At 41.3% G+C, this 21,018-nt stretch overlaps 1 protein-coding gene across 3 annotated transcripts in view; it reads right to left on the reverse strand.

Annotated features, from left to right (window-relative positions):
• Positions 1–21,018, reverse strand: part of DTHD1 (death domain containing 1) — a 138,740-nt gene that overhangs the window by 35,639 nt on the left and 82,083 nt on the right. For all 3 annotated transcript variants that reach the window (XM_073646299.1, XM_073646285.1, XM_073646291.1), the window contains exons 2-4: positions 17,225–17,753; positions 6,572–6,902; positions 3,415–3,594 (exon numbers count right to left, since the gene is read on the reverse strand). In XM_073646299.1, the coding sequence (XP_073502400.1) occupies positions 3,415–3,594; positions 6,572–6,902; positions 17,225–17,733 (1,020 nt within the window). In that variant the 5' untranslated portion in view covers positions 17,734–17,753. The remainder of the gene's footprint in view (positions 1–3,414; positions 3,595–6,571; positions 6,903–17,224; positions 17,754–21,018) is intronic.

Genomic DNA, 21,018 nt, shown 5'->3' on the forward strand with positions numbered 1-21,018 from the left:
CACCCGGACTTGTAACAAGGGACTTCAGAAGACTGCAGCACGAGCTGCGGTCACTGCAGGACCTTCCTCACTGTGGCTGGGACATGAAGGAGGAGCTGGGGGGAGACCAAGAAAAGCCAGAAAAAGGCACTTTGAGAAGGAGTCCAAGCGAATCGCCTTTTGTTCCAAGTTAAAGAAGCTGGAGAAGGGTGAGAAATGTAACTCGTTCTTTTTCAAGAAACTCCATGCTGGCCACACACCTCTGAACAAGCAGTGAGATGAGAGCGGAAACATGCGCTTTGAGATGGAGCATGTGATGTGGAACTTCTACAGCAATTTCAACTCACACAAGATTACCGACCCGGACGCTGCCGATAAATTCCTGTCAGGTATCACTAACCATCTTGACCCTGCAGGTGTGGCAGCCATAGACAAACCTCTGATGGTGGGCGAATTGCTCTCTGCCGCTAAATCCTTTAGGACCAGCAGAACCCCGGGCAATGATGAACTGCCAGCAGAGCTCTATGCAGTGCTGTGAGACCTCATCTAACCAGACCTGTTGGACCTGTACGAGGAGATAATAGTGGAGGATAGAATGCCTCTTTCATTGAGGGAAGGAATAGTCATGATCCTGTACAAGCAGAAAGGAGAGATGTGCGACCTGAAGATTTGTCGTCCCATTACTCTACTCAATGTGGACTACAAGGTCCTAGTCATGACAATGGTGACATGACTGAAGATGGTCATTGAACGGATCATTCACCCAGCCCAGACCTGTGGCATCCCCGGATATCGCATTGCAGACAGCCTCGCTCTCATGCGGGACACGGTTGAGTACATCAAGGCCCATGACTTTGTTCAGGTTTTTAATTTTAGCCCTCTGCTCTACATGGACGATGTCACTGTTTTCTGCACTGATCGTAGCTCAGTCGATGCCCTCGTCCAGATGTGTGAGATGTAAGGTCAAGCTTCAGGGACCAAAGTCATCTGCGGGAAGTCAAAAGCCATGCTTTTCGGGGATTGGCAACCTGCCTTCCTCTTCAACATCCAGACAGATTTCATCAAAGTTCTTGGAGTCTGGTTTGGGAAGGAAGGAGCGGTCTCAAGTTTTGGCAAGAACGTTTGGCCAAGGTTGACCAAAGCATAAGTCTCTGGTGCCTCAGAAGCCTCACTTCTGAGGGTAAAGAGCTTGTCTTGCATAATGAAGTACTGCCTGTGCCACAGTACATGGCCCATGCCTGGCCCCCCCATGTCACCATGTGCAGGGCCATTACCAGGATGGTGTTTCACTTTGTCTGGGCATCCAAGATGGACAGAGTCAGGAGGTCCAACATGTACAAGGAACATTGCAAGGATGGGAAGGGCATACAAGATATCCCCACCCTCCTGTGGTCCTCCTTCGTGTGTGATTGAGTTCGCTGGACTATACAAGTTCTGCGAGCAGGTCCTTGTCCTGCTTCTTACTGCTTCCTCTTGGGAGGCGACTTGACTGGGACAAGTGGGACTGCTCCTACCCCTACAACTGTACGACACCATGATTCTACGAAGACATTGTTCGGTTAGTGGGGGAGCATCAATTGGAGGGACTCAAGCCTGACTTGTGGAAGCGCAAAACTATCCACAAGCTGATCATAGTCAAGGATGATGTTGAGAACATTACAGGACTCCACCAGGACACGCTGGATACTGTGTGTGGTTAAATGTGTCATCTGACAGGCTGACCAACAGGCACAAGGACTTGTCGTGGATGGCAATTTAGGGTGGGCTGCCCATCTAGTCATTCATGCATGCCCAGAACCTGTGCAAGACCCAGTACTGTAGGCCACTTCATGGAGGAAACATCTTTGCGCACTTTTTGGGATTGCCGGATTACACAGCGCCTGGTGACTGCCCTAGAGGACGACTTGAGGAACTCTATCCTCAGAGCGAACCTATCACACCATTCTGTGCTTTACTGACTCTTCTGGGGTTCATACCGTTGGAGCCATCCAGGAGGCTTGACACATTATGAACTGTTGTAAGGATGCTATTTGGGTAGCTAGGAACCGGCTCATCTTGAGGGAGAGGATATCCACCCAGGACTGCCGCAGGCTGATTCACAGCCTGCTCAGAGCCTATCCCATCATCAATGGTCTGATGGATGCGAATGAGGATGGCTACTAAACCCCTTTTTCATCCTCTCTTTTCCCTTACATGTCTTGTCTCTCAATAAAGCTTTGGACCTGTGATTTTCCCCTCTCTATCCTTTTCTCCCACTACTCATCCCCTATCACAGTTCATCAAACTGTATTGTTTGACATGCTTTTTCTTTCAGCTTGATTGTTTTGTGTAGAATAGGAGTTTGATGCATAATTAGTGCTTCGTATTCTTATGCTATGTACGAATGATGTAGAATTATGTGTGTACTGGGCTGCGGCGCAGTACACTGTTTGTTAATTTATTGACAAATGCATGATAATAATACTACAGGTAGGCAGGAGACCGAGAACAGGTAGCAGAGGTCCTGGAGACTATACACAGATAGCAGAGGTCATGGAAACCACAGGCGGACAGGAGACTGGGAACGGGTAGTAGAGGTCCTGGAGACCGCAGACAAGAACCTGAAGTTCTGGAAACCGTAGCCAGACAGGAGACTAGGAACAGGGAGCAAAGGTCTTGAAGACTGCAGGCACACAGGACTCCGGAGCACTTAGAAGTCTTAACACCAAAACACAGGTGTGTGTCATGTTAGACCTTATATAGGTCAAGGTAGGATGATCACATGGGATCACGCATCTGCAGAGGCCGACGTGGAGCACAACAGATTTCAGCGGATCGGGGAACGAAGCCTGGATCCAGGACAGGTGAGCAACAATCTTTTGTCGGCACCATGTTACTGACCTAATAGTGTCCATCATTTTAATCAAATTACAAACAGAGATGTGAAAAGTTTATATAATGCATTTCACATCCTTTTTACATAGTAGTATTACTTTTATTAAGAAGATTTTTTTTTAAAAAAAATCTTATCACAAACCGGCAAAATCTAACAGAATATTACTGGTAGGTATCTACTCGCTTCCATATAGTTCTATTACTAATTCAGCTGTTGTCTGATCAACCCAAGGGGTTAATTTAGGAAGTGTGAAATTTCCATGAACATTAACTATGATTTTTTAAAACTGAAAACAGCTCAGTTCATCCAGGAGATCAATTATCTAGAGGAGTCTTTATACCTGCAGATGGTGAAATATAAGGTGTGTACATAAAAGTCAGTTTCTTGAAATACTTACCCCCTTAGGAGTACTTATCATTGCCAGCACATTACAATGAGTCTAAGTTGTAATAATGCCTTTCCCACTTTTGTCTCAAGGACTGCTGCTTTGGGAAATAACTCTGACGATTTATGTTCCAGATGTAACACATTTTAAAGAAAAGATACAAATTCAGAGTTACCTTAAACTGCACAATTACTGAAGAGCTGAAACAGCCTGGGGGGTAATTTAAGGAAATCCGTGAATCCACGCTCAGCTTCAAAGATAATCCTTTTTTAAGAACAGTAAAATTCTCCTTCTTCAGACATGAAACCACAGAAAACGTGCCAAGTTTATACACTTTAACCTCTGCAAAACTCACCTGCATTAAACAAATGGCAAATTAAAACTGTAGAAGAAGCCAATGAGATGTTAATATGAAATTGCTGCACATAACATTTTACGTAAAATTTAAAGAATATGAACTGAACTGAAAAGAACATGTCTAGAGTATAAAGTCATCCTATAATTATACTTGTGTTCACGAGATTTGGAAATTAGCCGGTAAAAAAACTGTTGAAATACGTTCAGTATTTGCAGTAGATTTTTCTGCTGCAAGAACCAGTGTTGGAAGGAAAAACTGCTAAAAATAAGTGCGTTTTTGTTGCATTTTGGCATGAATTTTTTATGTATTTTTATTTGTTTTTTTTCTTTTTACTCATTTGAATGAGTGAAAAATACTACAAAACGCTGACATCCTACAGATTTGAAGAAAGGTTATGAAGGTTCAAATCTTCAAGAAAAGAATAAGCAGCATGTGCACAACAAATCTTATTCCCTTTGGTACTGTAAAATGCTTTTATTTATCCTCGGCAAAAAAATATTAAACACAACGTGTAAAGAAGCCCTAATCATACCAGGAGTCAAGGGCATTCATATCAAAGGTTCATCCCGATCACTGGTTTACAGACAGGAAAGATAGATGAACCACAAAAGTACCATAATCTGTCATTATTAAGGAATACATACTCTTTGTGATAATTCAGCCAAAGTTGGGAAACATAAAAATAGATGTCTTAAATTGATAATGTATCACTTAGCTGCAGAATAAGTGATAAATGTCTGATCACTGGAGTTCCAACAGTTGTCCTTCCCATGATCATTAGAATGGGTGGTCCCATGTCCCTTTCTTCTCCTCACTGCATGACCACAGTAAAGAGAAGCTTGAACAGAGTACCTGAACATTTGCCCTGCTGCTTTATTCAATGTTTATGGGGTTTACAGAAACAAGGAAAATCGTAATAATGTTTCAAGGTTCTTTGGAGTGATGGACATTGACAATGTATCCACCTACACATGGCATTAAGAGGCAGTATCTATCCTTTTGGAAAACAGTTATCAGGTATATCTTTACCGAGACAGCTATTATCACCAATGATCTAACAACATAGGCTTTCATTTCAACCCAAATCCAAATATTCATGATCTTACAGCCATCATGCAACACAAGTTAAAACTGATTTTTGGGCAAATACTAGTCAAAATTTTTCAGGAATTCTTACAATTCTTATGCTTTTGTAATATGTCATGCACTCAACATTTTGCCAGCAATTTATGTTCTTGAACTACAGGGTGGGCCATTTAGATGGATACACCTAAATTAAATGGGAATGGTTGGTGATATCAACTTCCTTTTTGTGGCACATTGGTATATGGGAGGGGGGAAACTTTTCCAGATGTGTGGTGATCATTGCGGCCATTTTGAAGTCAGCCATTTTGGATCCAACTGATTTTTTTTCAATGGGAAGAGGGTCATGTGACAAAACAAACTTATTGAGAATTTCATAATAAAAACAATGGTGTGCTTGGTTTTAATTTTAACTTTATTCTTTCATGAGTTTTTTACAAGTTTATGACCACTTATAAAATGTGTTCAAAGTGCTGCCCATTGTGTTGGATTGTCAATGCAACCCTCTTCTTCCACTCTTGACACACTGATAGCAACACCGGAGAAGAAATTCTAGCACAGGCTTCCAGTATCCATTGTTTCAGATGCCGCACGTCTCGTATCCTGATGGTATGGTGTGGTATATGGGGTACAAAGATAGTGGGGCCATTCTTCATCAGTGGAAACCTCAGTGCCACTGGATATCTGAAATAGCTACATGATGATGTGTTGCCCTCTTTATGCACTGAAGATGGCACGTTCCCTGAGTTTTTCCAACAAGATAGTGCACCACCACATTATGGGTGTCAGGTTCGAACATTCCTACATGAACAGTTTCCTGGAAAGTGGATTGATCGTCATGGGCCAGTTGAATGGCCTCCAAGGTCTCCTGATCTGACCCCCTTAGACTTTTATCTTTGGGGTCATCTGAAGGCAATTGTCAATGCTCTGAACATACAAGATGTGCAGCATCTGAAACAACAGATACTGGAAGCCTGTGCTAGCATTTCTTCTGTGGTGTTGCTATCAGTGTGTCAAGAGTGGAAGAAGAGGGTTGACAATCCAACACAATGGGCAGCACTTTGAACACATTTTATAAGTGGTCATCAACTTGTAAAAAACTCATGAAAGAATAAAGTTACGTTAAAACCAAGCACACCATTGTTTTTCTTATGAAATTCTCAATAAGTTTGATGTGTCACATGACCCTCTTCCCATTGAAAAAAATAAAGTTGGATCCAAAATGGCCGACTTCAAAATGGCCACCATGGTTACCACCCATCTGGAAAAGTTTTCCCCCTCCCATATACTAATGCGCCACAAACAGGAAGTTGATATCACCAACCATTCCCATTTAATTTAGGTGTATCCATCTAAATGGCCCACCCTGTACATTTCCCCTCAGAATAAAGAGGCAAAGTCCTTCTCACTTTCTATAATCCATCTTGGTGTCTCTGTTGCTAGAGATGGATTACACTTGACAACAGGCAGTGGACAGCAAGTTTTACAAGAGGGAGAAAAATGATGGCCAGAACTTTTGAGTAATTTTTGCGGGCTCAAAACATAATTTTTGGTAATGTAATTTGCAAATCTATTAGTTTGCATTACATTGGGAATAAGATAAGTTTATTGAAATTACAGTTAACATTTAAGTATATTTCATAAGAACACACTTTAATATCTCAATTATGGGCTTAAGACGCAGACTGCTATTATATTGTACCAAATGTGGATAACAATAGAACGCTAAGGGTCTCTGACTTTAGTTCAGTGGAAATCAAGGTTTTGTAGCCAAAATTTGATTGTTAATATATAACTACATTATAGCTTTGTGAAATCTTCCTATTACAGAAGAATTTTTAGAATGGTATTAATAGTATATATAATTGAAGTTATAAACTGCGTTACTTGCCTTGTGTTCTCCATGACGTCCTTCTAAAGAATTAGGTGTTAAATAACTTGAATGGAACTTTTCATCAATGACTTTTACCATTATATCCTTATAGCTTCCTCTGTAATGACTACTAAATGGAATTGAAATACTAATTGGGAAAGGGATTTTTAAGTGATCATCAAGACTAGAAATATTCAACACCTTGCTGACCAGTTCTTCTGAATCTGATACCACTAAAGAGCTAATGTCATCCACAAATCTGCACTCTAGCTTCTGCAAGATGGAAGAAGGTACTCTAATAAAGCAGGCAAGAAGTTCTTCACCGACATCTTCGTCTTGTAGAGTAAATCTATAGTAAAAAAAATCACAATTACAATTCTAAGCTAGCAATCTACAGCAAAAATATTATAAATATAATAAAGTTGACCACACTCATATTTCAAACTGCAATGGGAATTTTTTCAATATTGTTAAAATCTAAAAGCTCCAAAAAAATTAAACTGGACTCTATTTTTATATGGAAAATATACAGAAAATGTGATTTTAAGTTTTTTTTTTAATGTTTCTTACCTTCTTGTAATAAAACCTTAAAAAGTCACTGTTGTTTAACAAACTTTGATTAGATCAATAGTACAAGCATATATAAAAAACTTCTAAATGTATTTGATCAGGGAAATATGTTTCTGTCTTCACGTAAGAGCCATTTCTTCCCTCACTCCTTCCTCCTTAGTAGAGATGGGCGAACCCAACCTCAAATGTTCAGTATTCATACCAGACAGTCACTGTCCAGAGCAAAATGCTGGGCACGGACTTTCTGTTGAAGTCAATCGCAGTGTTTGGAGTCCGAGAGGTAAGTCCATGGTGTCGCAGAGGAGAAAAAGAGGGAGAGAGAGATTTTTTTTTTCCTTTCAAAGTTCAGTCATCCTTTATTTTCGATGGGGTTCAGGTTCTGGTTGAAGTTTGGTACAGTTCTGGTGCCCGAACCAAGCTTTTACATAAAGTTCGGGCCAGGTACCAGACCCCGAACTTCCAGCGGTCCGCCCATCCCTACTCCTGAGCTCATCATAAAACTGCTAAAATCTGTATTGGTCAAAGAAAAGACTGACTACCAAGGTCATTGAAGTATAATATTACAACTACTTATTGAAAGAGAGGGGGAGAGAGAAGCACAGACGCAGACAGATTGGGCTGCAGCTCTCTAGTGTTTATTTTACTTCAGTAATGGATTCACAGCTATACTGCTCAGTACTGATGTACAGTAGCTCATGAAAGATTGTGAACTCTTTAGAATTTTCCATATTTCTGCATACATTTGACCTAAAATTCACCCAGTTTTTCAAAAATGTAAAGAGAACCAAATCAAACAAATGACTCAAAACTATTACACTCTGTCATTAATTTCAATGAAAAAAGTATCCAGTATCACGTTTGTGAGTAGCAAAATTATATGAATTATTGATTTTAGAAACTGGTGTGCCTCCTTGTACAGCAATAACTGCATCTAAATGTTTCAAGTAATTGTTGAATAGTCCTGCATCCGGCGTGGAAGAATTTTAGTCCGTTCCTCTCTACAAAACAGCTTTAATTCTGTTATATTAATTAGTATTCTCTGATAAAATTGCTCGCTTCAGGTTTTTCCACGACATTTCTATAGGAATAAGGTTGGTATTTAAATAAATAAAATAAATAAATAAAACTACCGCACTCTGGAGTAGTGGTGGTGCCCAGGTAGGGTTACAAACCCATAATTATATAGAAAAGTAACCTGGAACTCAGAAGACTCATGTGTTCTTTTTGTAATTTTAGCTATCACGCTGCAGAATCTTTCATCAACTTCATTAAGCATTATTTTCAAAAATTACGATCAGATATTGACTTAGGCCGGTTACATTATCAACAGAATCTGTCCTCTTTGGACAGACAAGCACTAAAAACACTCCAATCCGATTCCTCCATTATCATCAAATCAGCAGACAAGGGCGGGGCGATAGTGGTGATGGATAAATCTGCCTATCTGAGTGAGGTTCAGAGACAGTTAGATGACAACTCGTTTTACGAGAGACTTACACATGATCCCACCTCCACAATCAGAGATGCTATCTCAAAAACCCTGGAACACCATTCCCTTAAGGGAACAATTTACAACAAAACCTGTGAATTCTTAACCAACACTTTTCCAATTATTCCAGTGTTTTATACCTTACCAAAAATCCATAAGAATCTCGAGAACCCTCCGGGCCGTCCGATAGTCGCTGCCACTAATTCCATCCTATCTCCTCTAGCGATTTTCTTAGAAAAAATATTGACCCCTTTGGTTAAACAGACCACATCCTTCATCCTCGACACAGGAGCCTTCCTAACTATCATCAAAGAGATCGCACAGATCCACCCGGACTCCTTACTTTTCACATTTGATGTTAATAATCTATATACCTCCATCCCACATGAAAAAGGCATCATCTGTGTAAAAAACTTATTGGAAATTTGCCATACACCATCGGATATTATCCATCTCTGTCTAGACCTCTTAACCTTGTCCTATCTAAAAATTTCTTCCTCTTCCAAGACACTTTTTATTTACAGAAACAGGGTACTGCGATGGGATCTAATGTAGCTCCCCCGTACGCTAACTGCTATATGTCAACATTTGAGGAAGAGATAGAATACACAAACCCACTGTTTAAGACCTACTCTAGGGTATGGAAGCGCTACATAGATGATATTTTCTGCATTTGGACAGGGCCCATGGAAACCTTGACACAATTCTTTGAGACTTTGAATTCATCCTGGGATGGTCTTGGCTTCACCATTTCTTCCAGCAAACAATCTATTCACTTCCTTGATACCACCATTATCAAAGACGAACTGGGTTTCCTCTCTACTGACCTATATGTGAAACCCACCGACAGGAATAGTCTTCTACACTATACTAGCCTCCATCCGAAATCCATCTTTACCTCAGTACCCAGGTCCGAATTCCACCGGGTTCAACGCATTGTCAGTAACCCCTCTATACAGGACATCAGGATCACTGAGATGAAGAAAAAAATTCTTGACAGGGGTTATCCATCGGCCACGTTGTCCCGTGCCTTAGAGCCCATTACCAGCACTCGCCTTACTTCCAATCAATGCATGCCGTTTGTCCATACTTACCATCCTATGGTTTCAATACCACATAAGAAGATCAGACAATACTGGAACATACTTCAAACAGCTTATCCTACAGTCCCAGAATTTAAAGTCCCGTTCTTACCATGCTATAAAAGATCCACCAATATCCGCGACCGCCTCGTCCATTCCGACATCGGTACCACCAATATTCAACCTAGACAGAGATTCCTATCCACTCCCAAACATGGGACATTTCCATGTTTACAATGTCATCAATGCAATTACATTATCCGGGGAGACACTATCTATCACCCACAATCAGGTAAACAGTATAAGGTTAAAGATTATTTCACATGTAACTCCTCCTACGTGGTTTACGTCTTGAAATGCCCTTGTGGTCTGATTTATGTTGGGGATACAACCCAGTGCATCAAAGATAGGATCTCTAAGCACAAATCCACAATACTTTGCAAAAACTTACTCTTACCAGTTCCCTCACATTTTGTGCCATTCGGTCATCTAGTGTCACAACTAAAATTCCAGGTGATTGAACATGTCCCCCCTCCCAGACAGGGAGGAGACCGCATTCGTTTATTAAAACATAGGGAGTCATTTTGGATCCATGAGCTACAATCACTATCCCCTAAAGGACTTAATAAAGAATATGATCTTAGCTCCTTCACTTAATTATCCCTGTTTGCGATACATTTGTTCCTAAGCTCATACAATCTTTTGCCAACTTGTACACGGGTTCAATCATGGTGTTCAACAGAGACCATTATCCTCTATATGCAACAACATTTATCAATGGGACTATTAATTCGGATGACATGATCATATTTGCCTATATGTGATACCCTGTTAATGTAACTACTACTTTAACCCTCTGATATCTTAAGATACGCGATGCCTGGCTGATGTAATCATATCTATATCGTTCTTTATTGTTCTAATGATGTATATTATGGTAATGTTATTTACACCTTTTTTCTTATTTTTCCTAGATCCCATCCTAACTGGTGTTCCTCCCTCCTGATCCCCAACCCTCCTGGACTCCTATCCTGCTCCCCTAATGTTCCTCCATCCTGTCATCCTGGCTCCAGCGCTACCCATACACAGTGGAACGCATATAACACACTGTGGAACGCACTCGCGTGTCATTTCCGGTCACGTGACCGGTTTTCTCATTTTAGGACCTTAAGAGCGTCATATGACGCTACTTCTGCTTTCCAGGTCCTACTCCACACTCCATATGCGCGCTCAAACCCCACTGCTACCAATGATTAGCCCTGTAAGTGACCTTTAACACCCTCCACTACATATTTAAGACTTCTAAGGTCCTCAGTCCTCCACAGCACCTCCTGACAAACGGTGGACACCGTGTCCGGCTACCATACATCTACAGGTAACTTTTCAGCGACGGTCCCCTCATTCCCTATACCATAAGAGGCCATGGTTTTGGCACTTATGCCTATATTTTATCCCCACAGCAAATAGAACCTAATAGGCTACTGCTTAAGTATACCCACACCCACATACTGGTAGGTTTCTTTAAAATACTTTAGGATCTGTCACCATCCCCTTCCTAGCCTTGATCCTCTTTCCATTCCCATCCCATTTTCCCCTGTTGTACTCCTTGTATGCATTTTCCATGACAAATTATTTTGAATTGATTATGTCTGTTTTCATTAATTTTTGTTGTATTATTTACACATTTCTATATGATACTTACTACCATTTTTACTTTTGTAGTACACCGATGAAGGTCTAATGTGACCGAAACATCTGTTGTATATTTTCTGCACAAAATTGCAAAAAGAACCCAAGGGTCTTCTGAGTGCCAGGTTACTTTTCTAACGATGGATTGGTGGCATCCAAACTCTTTAAAGATGGTTTTGTAAAGTTTTCCAGTCTGATGAACATAAACAACTCTTCTGAGGTCCTTAGAAATCTCCTTAGTGTGTATCATGATATACTGTACTCTCACAAACATGTTTTGTGAAAATCAGACTTTGTAAGATACTTGTTTAAATAAAACAGGTCGCTCACTCACACCGGATTTTCATCCTATTGATTAAAAACACCTGACTCTAATTTCACCTTCAAATTACCTGCTAATCCTAAGGGCTTACATATTTTTTCCATCTAAGAATATGTAATAGGGAATTATTTTCATCAATAAAAAAAAAATTACAAAGTCTAATATTTTTGACTCATTTGTTTGATTTTGTTTTCTTTATTTAATTTCAGACTATAATTGAGGCCACATTTATATGGCTTGGTGGTTAGCACTGTTGTTTTGCAGTGATCTTGGGTCCAAATCCCACCATGGACAACATCTGCAAGGAGTTTGTATGTTCTCCCTGTGTTTGTGTGAGTTTCCTCCAGGTTCTCCGTTTTTTTCCCACACTTCAAAGACATACTGATAACTGATAGGGAATTTAGAATGTAAAGCGCTGCTGAATATTATAGTGCTAAAAAGCAATGCAAAATAATAAAATTAATGTAGAAATTTCAAAAATTTTTAAGGAATAACAAAATGTTAAGTACCACTATATATTATTCTCCATGCTGCTGAAAATTGTGTTACATTCTGCTTCTGTCTTTGTGCTACATAAAGAAAGAAGAACGGAAATCCCTTGAATGTTAATGTGTTCAATGAATGGGTAATCTTACACACAACATATCTCACGATAAGTAGAACCAGAAGGGAAAAGGTTTGATAGGAAACATTTCCCGGTGTTAACCTCTGTTGTTTGTGTGCATATATTTGTATGATTGGTATTTTCCTTTATCCCTGTTTGTATTACTTTGTTAGTCTCGTTTGTGTACTGCCATACACTGCTACTGGAGATGGGTGAGATTATATCAGCTAGTCTCCACCCACTAGCTCAGGAACAACTTAAAATTAGAGATAGAACTTGGCTGAGAAAATTGGTGAAAAAAATGCAGGATGCAAATAATATAATGGTCAGAAGTTAGATATTCCTAATTTATACAAATTACAGCTTTTTCTGAAAAGTTACTTGAAATGGCAGGTACGCGTGAACATGTCACACCATTGTTATCATCATGCAAACAATATAAGACCAACCTCATCAATAAAGTGCCCCCCCCCCCGTTGATGCTATTTAATTAGGTTTAAGAGGCAAACAAAAGATGAATTTAAATAAATGTTGAACTTTGCCAAGGACAACTGGAGACGTATAGCTATCACCAAGTTTTTGCTCTAGTATATAGAGTTTAAATAACCTTGCCATATGTATATGAAAAAAAATCTTATTCTTATGCTCTATAGACTGCTCATATTTACAGAATGATTATAATACAATAAAGGGAAGACCTACAAGTCAGGGACAGCAAACACTACTGATAATATACAGTATTATACTAAAATAAATGTTAGAAAGAACAAGGAATAGCTATTTCCATTATGTTTCAGGTAGAAAGAAGAGGAAAAAAAACAGATAATAAAAAACAAACCTATAATAAAACAGCAGCTGCTATATAACTTCATTGAGAATTGACAACTACAAATGTTTCTGTTACGCTCGCACCCGGACTGACAGGCGTGAGCGTGATTAGTGATCCCACTGGACCATGAACCGAGGAGTGCCTGAAGGGGCGTAACTAAGTATCAACCCGGTCCGACCAAGGTCGCACGGCGGCTCAGTCGACTCTGTGAACCAGGGAGGAACCGAGCAGAGGGACCAGGTGTTACTCCAGGTCAGACCCCGGTCACAGCTGTTGACCCACACCGGGGAATGCAGGAACAGGCAGGTTAGCTGGTATGCAGACAGGTGAGTACTGGCATTCACGGCTGGTATGACGGCAGGTGGGTACTTAGCAGGCACGGCTGGTATGAATGCAGGTGGGTACTGGCAGGCATGGCTGGTATGCAGACAGGCGGGTGCTGACAGGCACGCCTGGAATGCAGACAGGCAGATACTGGCAGGTATGAACGCAGGCTGGGTAGGGACCAGTACAGACTGGGATACAGTAACAGAGCCGCAGGGGCGGTGGACTAGCAGAGCAAAACCACAGGAGCGGTGAACAAGCAGAGCGGAGCAAAACCGCAGGTGCAGTGAACAAGCAGAGCGGAGCAAAACCGCAGGTGCGGTGAGCAAGCAGAGCGGAGAAAAACCGCAGGTGCGGTGAAAAAGCAGAGCGGAGCAAAACCGTAGGTGCAGTGAACAAGCAGAGCGGAGCAAAACCGCAGGTGCGGTGAACAAGCAGAGCGGAGCAAAACCGCAGGTGCGGTGAACAAGCAGAGCAGAGCAAAACCGCAAGTGCGGTGAACAAGCAAAGCGGAGCAAAACCGCAGGTGCGGTAATCAAGCGGAGCAGAGCGGAACCGCCGGAGCGGTGAACAAGCAGAGCAGAACAGAACCGCAGGTGCGGTAAACAAGCGGAGCAGAGCGGAACTGCCAGAGCGGTGAACAAGCAGAGCAGAAGGTGAAGGCAGACAGTACAGGGCTCTGTTCACATGGAACAGACAGGAAAATACAGGAGGATGGTTAGAACACAGGAGGTAGATACGGAGGCAGGGAAAAGGGACAAGCAGAACCAGATAAATACAAGGTACTTACAATGAAGTAGCGAGTGGACACAAAACTCACAAACAGAAGTACAGAGACGAGTTGGAGTTAGGTGCAGGTTCAGACACTGCAGGAAAAGGGAAGGTACGGACATAGAGAGAAACAAGTAATGGGCTAGGACACTGTTCAGACAGGAACTGAACCAGGAACAAGATACAGGAACGAGCCTGGGAACTCAGCCCCCAGGGTGGCGGAAACAGACTAGAAGTCAGAGATACAGGTAGCGGGTCTGGGTACTCAGCCCCCAGGGTGGTAGAAACAGACAAGAAGTCTGAGATACAGGTAGCGGGCCTGGGTACTCAGCCCCCAGGGTGGCAGAACAGACTAGATACAGGACAGGACCTGGCAACTCAGTTGCAAAAGACAAACTAAGTGAAAGTGTTGCTCAGACCCCTCCTACTGGGTGGAGAGGGTTCAAGTATCCAGTGACTCACAGCAATAGGCTGGGGACGCATTAGGACTGTGCACTCAGTAGCTATAAGAAACAAGCAGAAAGCCGCGCCGACGCCCTAAGCAATCAGACAAGAGACATGGACACAGCAGGTACTGGAGCAAAGAGTGAAGCATGGACTGACAGGTAAGATTGCGGTCTTGCATGGTGGGAGGTGGTGCACCATGCAAGAATGCCGCCAGGGGTGTTACAGTTTCCTATCATACCTTTTCCCTTCTGGTTCAACTTATCGTGAGATATGTTGGGTGTAAGATTACCCACTTTAAAAATAAACATAATTTTGTCATACTCTGTCACCAGATGTCTGTGTTATACAGTATAGACCAAACGTTTGGACACACCTTCTCATTTAAAGATTTTTCTGTATTTTCATGACTATGAAAATTGTACATTCACACTGAAGGCATCAAAACTATGAATTAACACATGTGGAATTATATACTTAACAAAAAAGTGTGAAACAACTGAAAATATGTCTTATATTCTAGGTTCTTCAAAGTAGCCACCTTTTGCTTTGATGACTGCTTTGCACACTCTTGGAATTCTCTTGATGAGCTTCAAGAGGTAATCACCGGAAATGGTCTTCCAACAATCTTGAAGGAGTTCCCAGAGATGATTAGCACTTGTTGGCCCTTTTGCCTTCATTCTGCGGTCCAGCTCACCCCAAACCATCTCGATTGGGTTCAGGTCTGGTGACTGTGGAGGCCAGGTCATCTGGCGTAGCACCCCATCACTCTCCTTTTTGGTCAAATAGCCATTACACAGCCTGGAGGTGTGTTTGGGGTCATTGTCCTGTTGAAAAATAAATGATGGTCCAACTAAACGCAAACCGGATGGAATAGCATGCCGCTGCAAGATGCTGTGGTAGCCATGCTGGTTCAGTATGCCTTCAATTTTGAATAAATCCCCAACAGTGTCACCAGCAAAGCACCCCCACACAATAACACCTCCTCCTCCATGCTTCACGGTGGGAACCAGACATGTACAGTCCATCCGTTCACCTTTTCTGCGTTGCACAAAGACACGGTGGTTGGAACCAAAGATCTCAAATTTGGACTCATCAGACCAAAGCACAGATTTCCACTGGTCTAATGTCGATTCCTTGAGTTCTTTAGCCCAAACAAGACTCTTCTGCTTGTTGCCTGTCTTTAGCAGTGGTTTCCTAGCAGCTATTTTACCATGAAGGCCTGCTGCACAAAGTCTCCTCTTAACAGTTGTTGAAGAGATGTGTCTGCTGCTAGAAATCTGTGTGGCATTGACCTGGTCTCTAATCTGAGCTGCTGTTAATCTGCAATTTCTGAGGCTGGTGACTCGGATAAACGTATCCTCAGAAGCAGAGGTGACTCTTGGTCTTCCTTTCCTGGGGCGGTCCTCATGTGAGCCAGTTTCTTTGTAGCGCTTGATGGTTTTTGCAACTGCACTTGGGGACACTTTCCAAGTTTTCCCAATTTTTCACACTGGCTGACCTTCATTTCTTAAAGTAATGATAGCCACTCGTTTTTCTTTACTTAGCTGCTTTTTTCTTGTCATAATTCAAATTCTAACAGTCTATTCAGTAGGAATATCAGCAGTGTATCCACCAGACTTCTGCACAACACAACTGATGGTCCCAACCCCATTTATAAGGCAAGAAATCCCACTTATTAAACCTGACAGGGCACACCTGTGAAGTGAAAACCATTTCCGGTGACTACCTCTTGAAGCTCATCAAGAGAATGCCAAGAGTGTGCAAAGCAGTCATCAAAGCAAAAGGTGGCTACTTTGAAGAACCTAGAATATAAGACATATTTTCAGTTGTTTCACACTTTTTTGTTAACTATATAATTCCACATGTGTTAATTCATAGTTTTGATGCCTTCAGTGTGAATGTACAATTTTCATAGTCATGAAAATACAGAAAAATCTTTAAATAAGAAGGTGTGTCCAAACTTTTGGTCTGTACTGTATGTCTCTATGTTTTACCAATACATGGTTGTGATATATTTTGCAGTTGGTCAAGGGTTTTGGTAGCATGTTCCTATAACATTCCAGATGGGCCCGATTCATCAAGGCCGGTGTTGTTCATGCTGGTCTTGATTAGGGGGCGTGCTGAAGTCAGATGCTCCCCATTCATGAAAAAGTGTATGCCTCTTCATGAATCAGGAGCAGCGGACGAGTGGTATACACATCTGTATGCGCCTCGCAACAAATAGTAGATTTGTGGCATAGCGAACACTGACGCTCGTCATAAATTTGATGAGTGACAGACGCCTCAGTCTTACCCCAGATCTTCCCATTTTGTCAGAGCTGGGGAAACTGGCCTGAGAATGCCTAACCCCACAAAATTTAGACCAACTCCGAGTTGCACCTACATTTTGCGACTTTTCAAAACTTTTACAGCAGAATTCTTGTGTGAAAGCTTTGATGCATCTGGCCTGATGTGCTTAATGAAAATGGGAGCTACACCCTTACCTTCACAAAAAGATGAATGTATCGAAGTTATAACATTGAGAAGCTATAAAATGCTCCTTACTCTTTATAGGTCCAGGCTCCTGAATCCGATAAACAATCAGCTTTATGTCTTGTCACATTAACTATGACCTCGGAACTAGACAGCTCCATTACATCCTCCTGCTTTTGCTCTTGTTGGGGATACATTTCATGGTCACAGATTATATATGTGTGATGCAGATGAGTTTGTTCCTCAGTTACTGACAAACAATTGTTGTCCATGCTTTCTGGTTCATTGATTTCATCACCATTGCCATTGATTATTATTAAATTGTCAGGTTCCTCCCTCTGTACATTCGTCACTATTTCTCTTTCCTGACTTGCATCTTCGCTCAATTCAGAAGATTCTGTAGTAACTGCGATTTCCTCACTTTTAGCAATTCCATTGATATTTTCAGAATTAATTCTTAATGCAGCGTCATTGTTGTGATTTTCATTGGAAAATAGTTTTTGTTCTGCATCAATGTTTTCCAAATGTTCTTCACTAAGCTTCAGGTTTCTCTCTGTATCTTCAAGTATTTGGTTGACCATAGTAAGGTAATTGATGCAATCTGCATGTGGAAAAAATGAGATTAATGAAACTTTACTTTTGTGACACTTTTCTCATCATTGTTAACTTATTTATGTTCAGATTCAAACCAATTTCTATGAAGGCAGTTGCACAGAAAATGTAAATTGTTCTTTCTTTGGGACAATTTATATTCATACCAATGCAAGCTCCATTTGATTCTCCTATCTGAGGCCCCAGCTTTAGCTTAACTTTGTTTTAGATATATTCTAATTACTCTACCAATATCTAATCTGTTTATGAACGATAAATGGTTATTACAAGATTCTGGAAATCAAAGCAGATCTCTTCAAAGAGAACCATAATTCATTCATCTAGTCAATTTCCTTAACGTTTTACCAATTACGGTACTGAGACTTAAAGAGAATCTGTCAGTAGGATCGTCCCTCTTAAGCCGTCTATATGGGCATGTAGGTCATAGGAAGCTGAATACAATGATACCTTGATATCTGCGATCTGATGTCTTGACGTCAGAGAAATCCATGTTTTCCTTATATGTAAATGAGCTGCTCAGGACTATAGGCTCGTCACTGATCTGCATGAGAATCTGCCTCCAGAGATAAGAGGGGTTACCAGTGTGGGACATGTATCTAAAACAGAACAGTAGAACTGAACTCTGCCTCCATACAACACATTAGAAGCTACAGTTGTCAGGGGTTTACCGCGACAGAGAGGAGCCAGAAGACCACAGGCGTTAGCCACTCCCCACTCCTATATATACTGGGCTTTGGCAGGCTATCATTGCCAGAGCTAGCTTATGCTGCATGGCTCTAGGAATGTGGTGGAGAGTGGTTATTTGAGAAGGCGTTTGGTGGATTTCAGTTTAGACTGTTGTGTGGTTTAGGTTGCGTGTTAATCCTATTGTCGTATTTTGGTTTGTTTCCCATCCTTTTTTCCTTTAGCCCTGTTTTTTTCACCTTGTTAGTCTGGTTTGTGTACTGCCATACACTACTACCCCCCTCTTCCCTGGGGGGAAAAGGCACACACTGAGGGAGGATTGAGGAGCTCAGACAAGGTACGTGGTCCTGGTGTCTTCACCTTCCGAAGTAATCTAGGGAACAGGGCAAGCTAGGACGCCCCTAGCATTAGGAACAGGTAGGAGCCCCTGGACTTGTGATACCCGACAACAGAATCGTGACAGAAGCTCTCACATCTCTGCTGTATTGTAACAATATTGCAACCCTGTCTGCCTGTGAAATGGAAGCTGAATAATACTTTAATATCTGCGATTTGATGTCTTATTCCAGAGAAATCCATATTTTCCTTATATGTAAATGATCTGTTCAGGATTATTGGCTGGTCATTGATCTGGGTGAGAATTGTGCTTTTCTTAGGGTGCGTTCACATGGCGTTTCTGCACCCGTACAGTGGTCCTGTCAGAGATTACTTTTGAACCCCCCACAAAACAGGGTTCGGTCGTATGCGCCGATGGGGCCAGAGACTGTAATGGTGATGGCTGAATGTCTGCCTCCTGTAGGTGTACACTACCAAAAATGATTCACGGCAGAGCTCATGTTCACTCTGCCGTCACCATTATAGTCTATGGCCCCGTCAGTGCATATGTCTGAACCCGTTTTGAGGGTGGTTCGAATATAAACTCCAGTGGGGCCATTGAACGCAATGTGAAAGTGCCATTAGAAGTGCACTTTTTACAGAGTAAAACTGAAGACAACCCAGATAGCTGACAGCTTTCTCATTTTTGCCCCTCTTCATCCACTTAAATCCCATTGAGAATCTGTGGCAAGACTTGAAAATTGCTGTTCACAGACATCTCCATCCAATATCACTGAGCTAGAGCTAGTGTGCAAAGAAGAATAGGCAAAAAATTTCAGCTTCTAGATGTCCAAAACTCATAGAGACATACCCCAAAAGACTCGCAGCAGTAACTGCAATGAAAGGTGGTCCTACAAAGTGTTAACTCATGAGGGCTAAATACAAATGTACGTCACTATTTTCAGAATTATATTTTTAAAATATTTAGAAAACTATGTATAATTTTGTGTGTGTAACATGAAAAAAATGTGGAAATTACTTTTTCAAGGCACTTTAAATGCCTTCTTTTATTTTTAGTTTTGTTTTAGTTCAGCCATTTTCCCCAGCCCTGCACTTGCCCTCTGACATCTACTGCACAGTATATAGGGAGAGATAGGTAATTAAGATATCTTTCACTCAGTAACTGACATTAAAAAATTATACCATGGAGATAACGGCCACCTAATGCTGCCATATAAAAAGTATCATATATTTCACACTGGAGTGTTCATGAATGTACCAAGCACTCCTGAATTTCATGGACTGTAATAAACTCATAGTACTGTCAATTCTACATGATAAGCATGAAGTAAAATCCAACTGATGCAATAAAGTTATGTATTCACCAGTAGAATCAGCCAGTAAGCATGTCATAATGATACTATTCTAAAAACCTTTTCAGAGAAGAGGAGTTGATTTCTAGCACCATCTATTGGCTACAACAACCAGTAAATATCAATCCGTTAGGATTTAATGAGCCTTGCCACATGACGTAGAATAAGAAGCCACACTAGACATTCCATTTGCAGACACATGTTTCGGGGTACAAAGTAGGAGGTCTGATTTGACTGGTTAAGAGGCCTCTAAGGTGTAAGGTGTAGGTTCTGCTTGCAGAGAATGCCATGTTGAGAAATACTACCTTTCATGCAATAAGTCTGAGGCATCTTACCCAGCCAATTGAGACCTCCAGCTTTCCTATGATGAGGGGTAGACATCCACGAAACATGTGTTTGCAAATGGAATGTCTTGTTTACCTTCTTATTCTAAGTCATGTGGCAAGACTCTATAAAGGGTTAATATTGCCTTTTAGTATTGACACCCTCAATAGGTGGCACTATGTTTCTAACCCTCTCCCACTCTTAAGAGGATTTTTGAATATTTAAATTCCCAAAAGGAGCATTGCATGGCCTACAAGTCTACTCATGCAGAGATGGCACTGTCTAGAAGGAGCAATGTTACCCCTTAGAATCCCTGTTAGGTCCCAAAGACCATAAACTTCTGAATAATATATGTACCTGCAGTAACAGGAACATCAAGCTATTTGGAGATGGTCTTATAGCCTTTTCCTTTAACACATTTGTTCATAACTTTCTTTCTAATCTCCTTAGACAACTCTCTCCTTAGCTTTCTTTGGTTCATGTTCACTGTATCACACATGATGATATTAAACAGCACAGTGACTACTTTTCAACCTATAAGTAGGCACTGACAAATTT

This window comes from Phyllobates terribilis, unplaced genomic scaffold (assembly GCF_046119375.1).
Source record: "Phyllobates terribilis strain yellow unplaced genomic scaffold, ASM4611937v1 Scaffold_1__5_contigs__length_1240528914, whole genome shotgun sequence".
Classification (NCBI taxonomy): Eukaryota; Metazoa; Chordata; class Amphibia; order Anura; family Dendrobatidae; genus Phyllobates; species Phyllobates terribilis.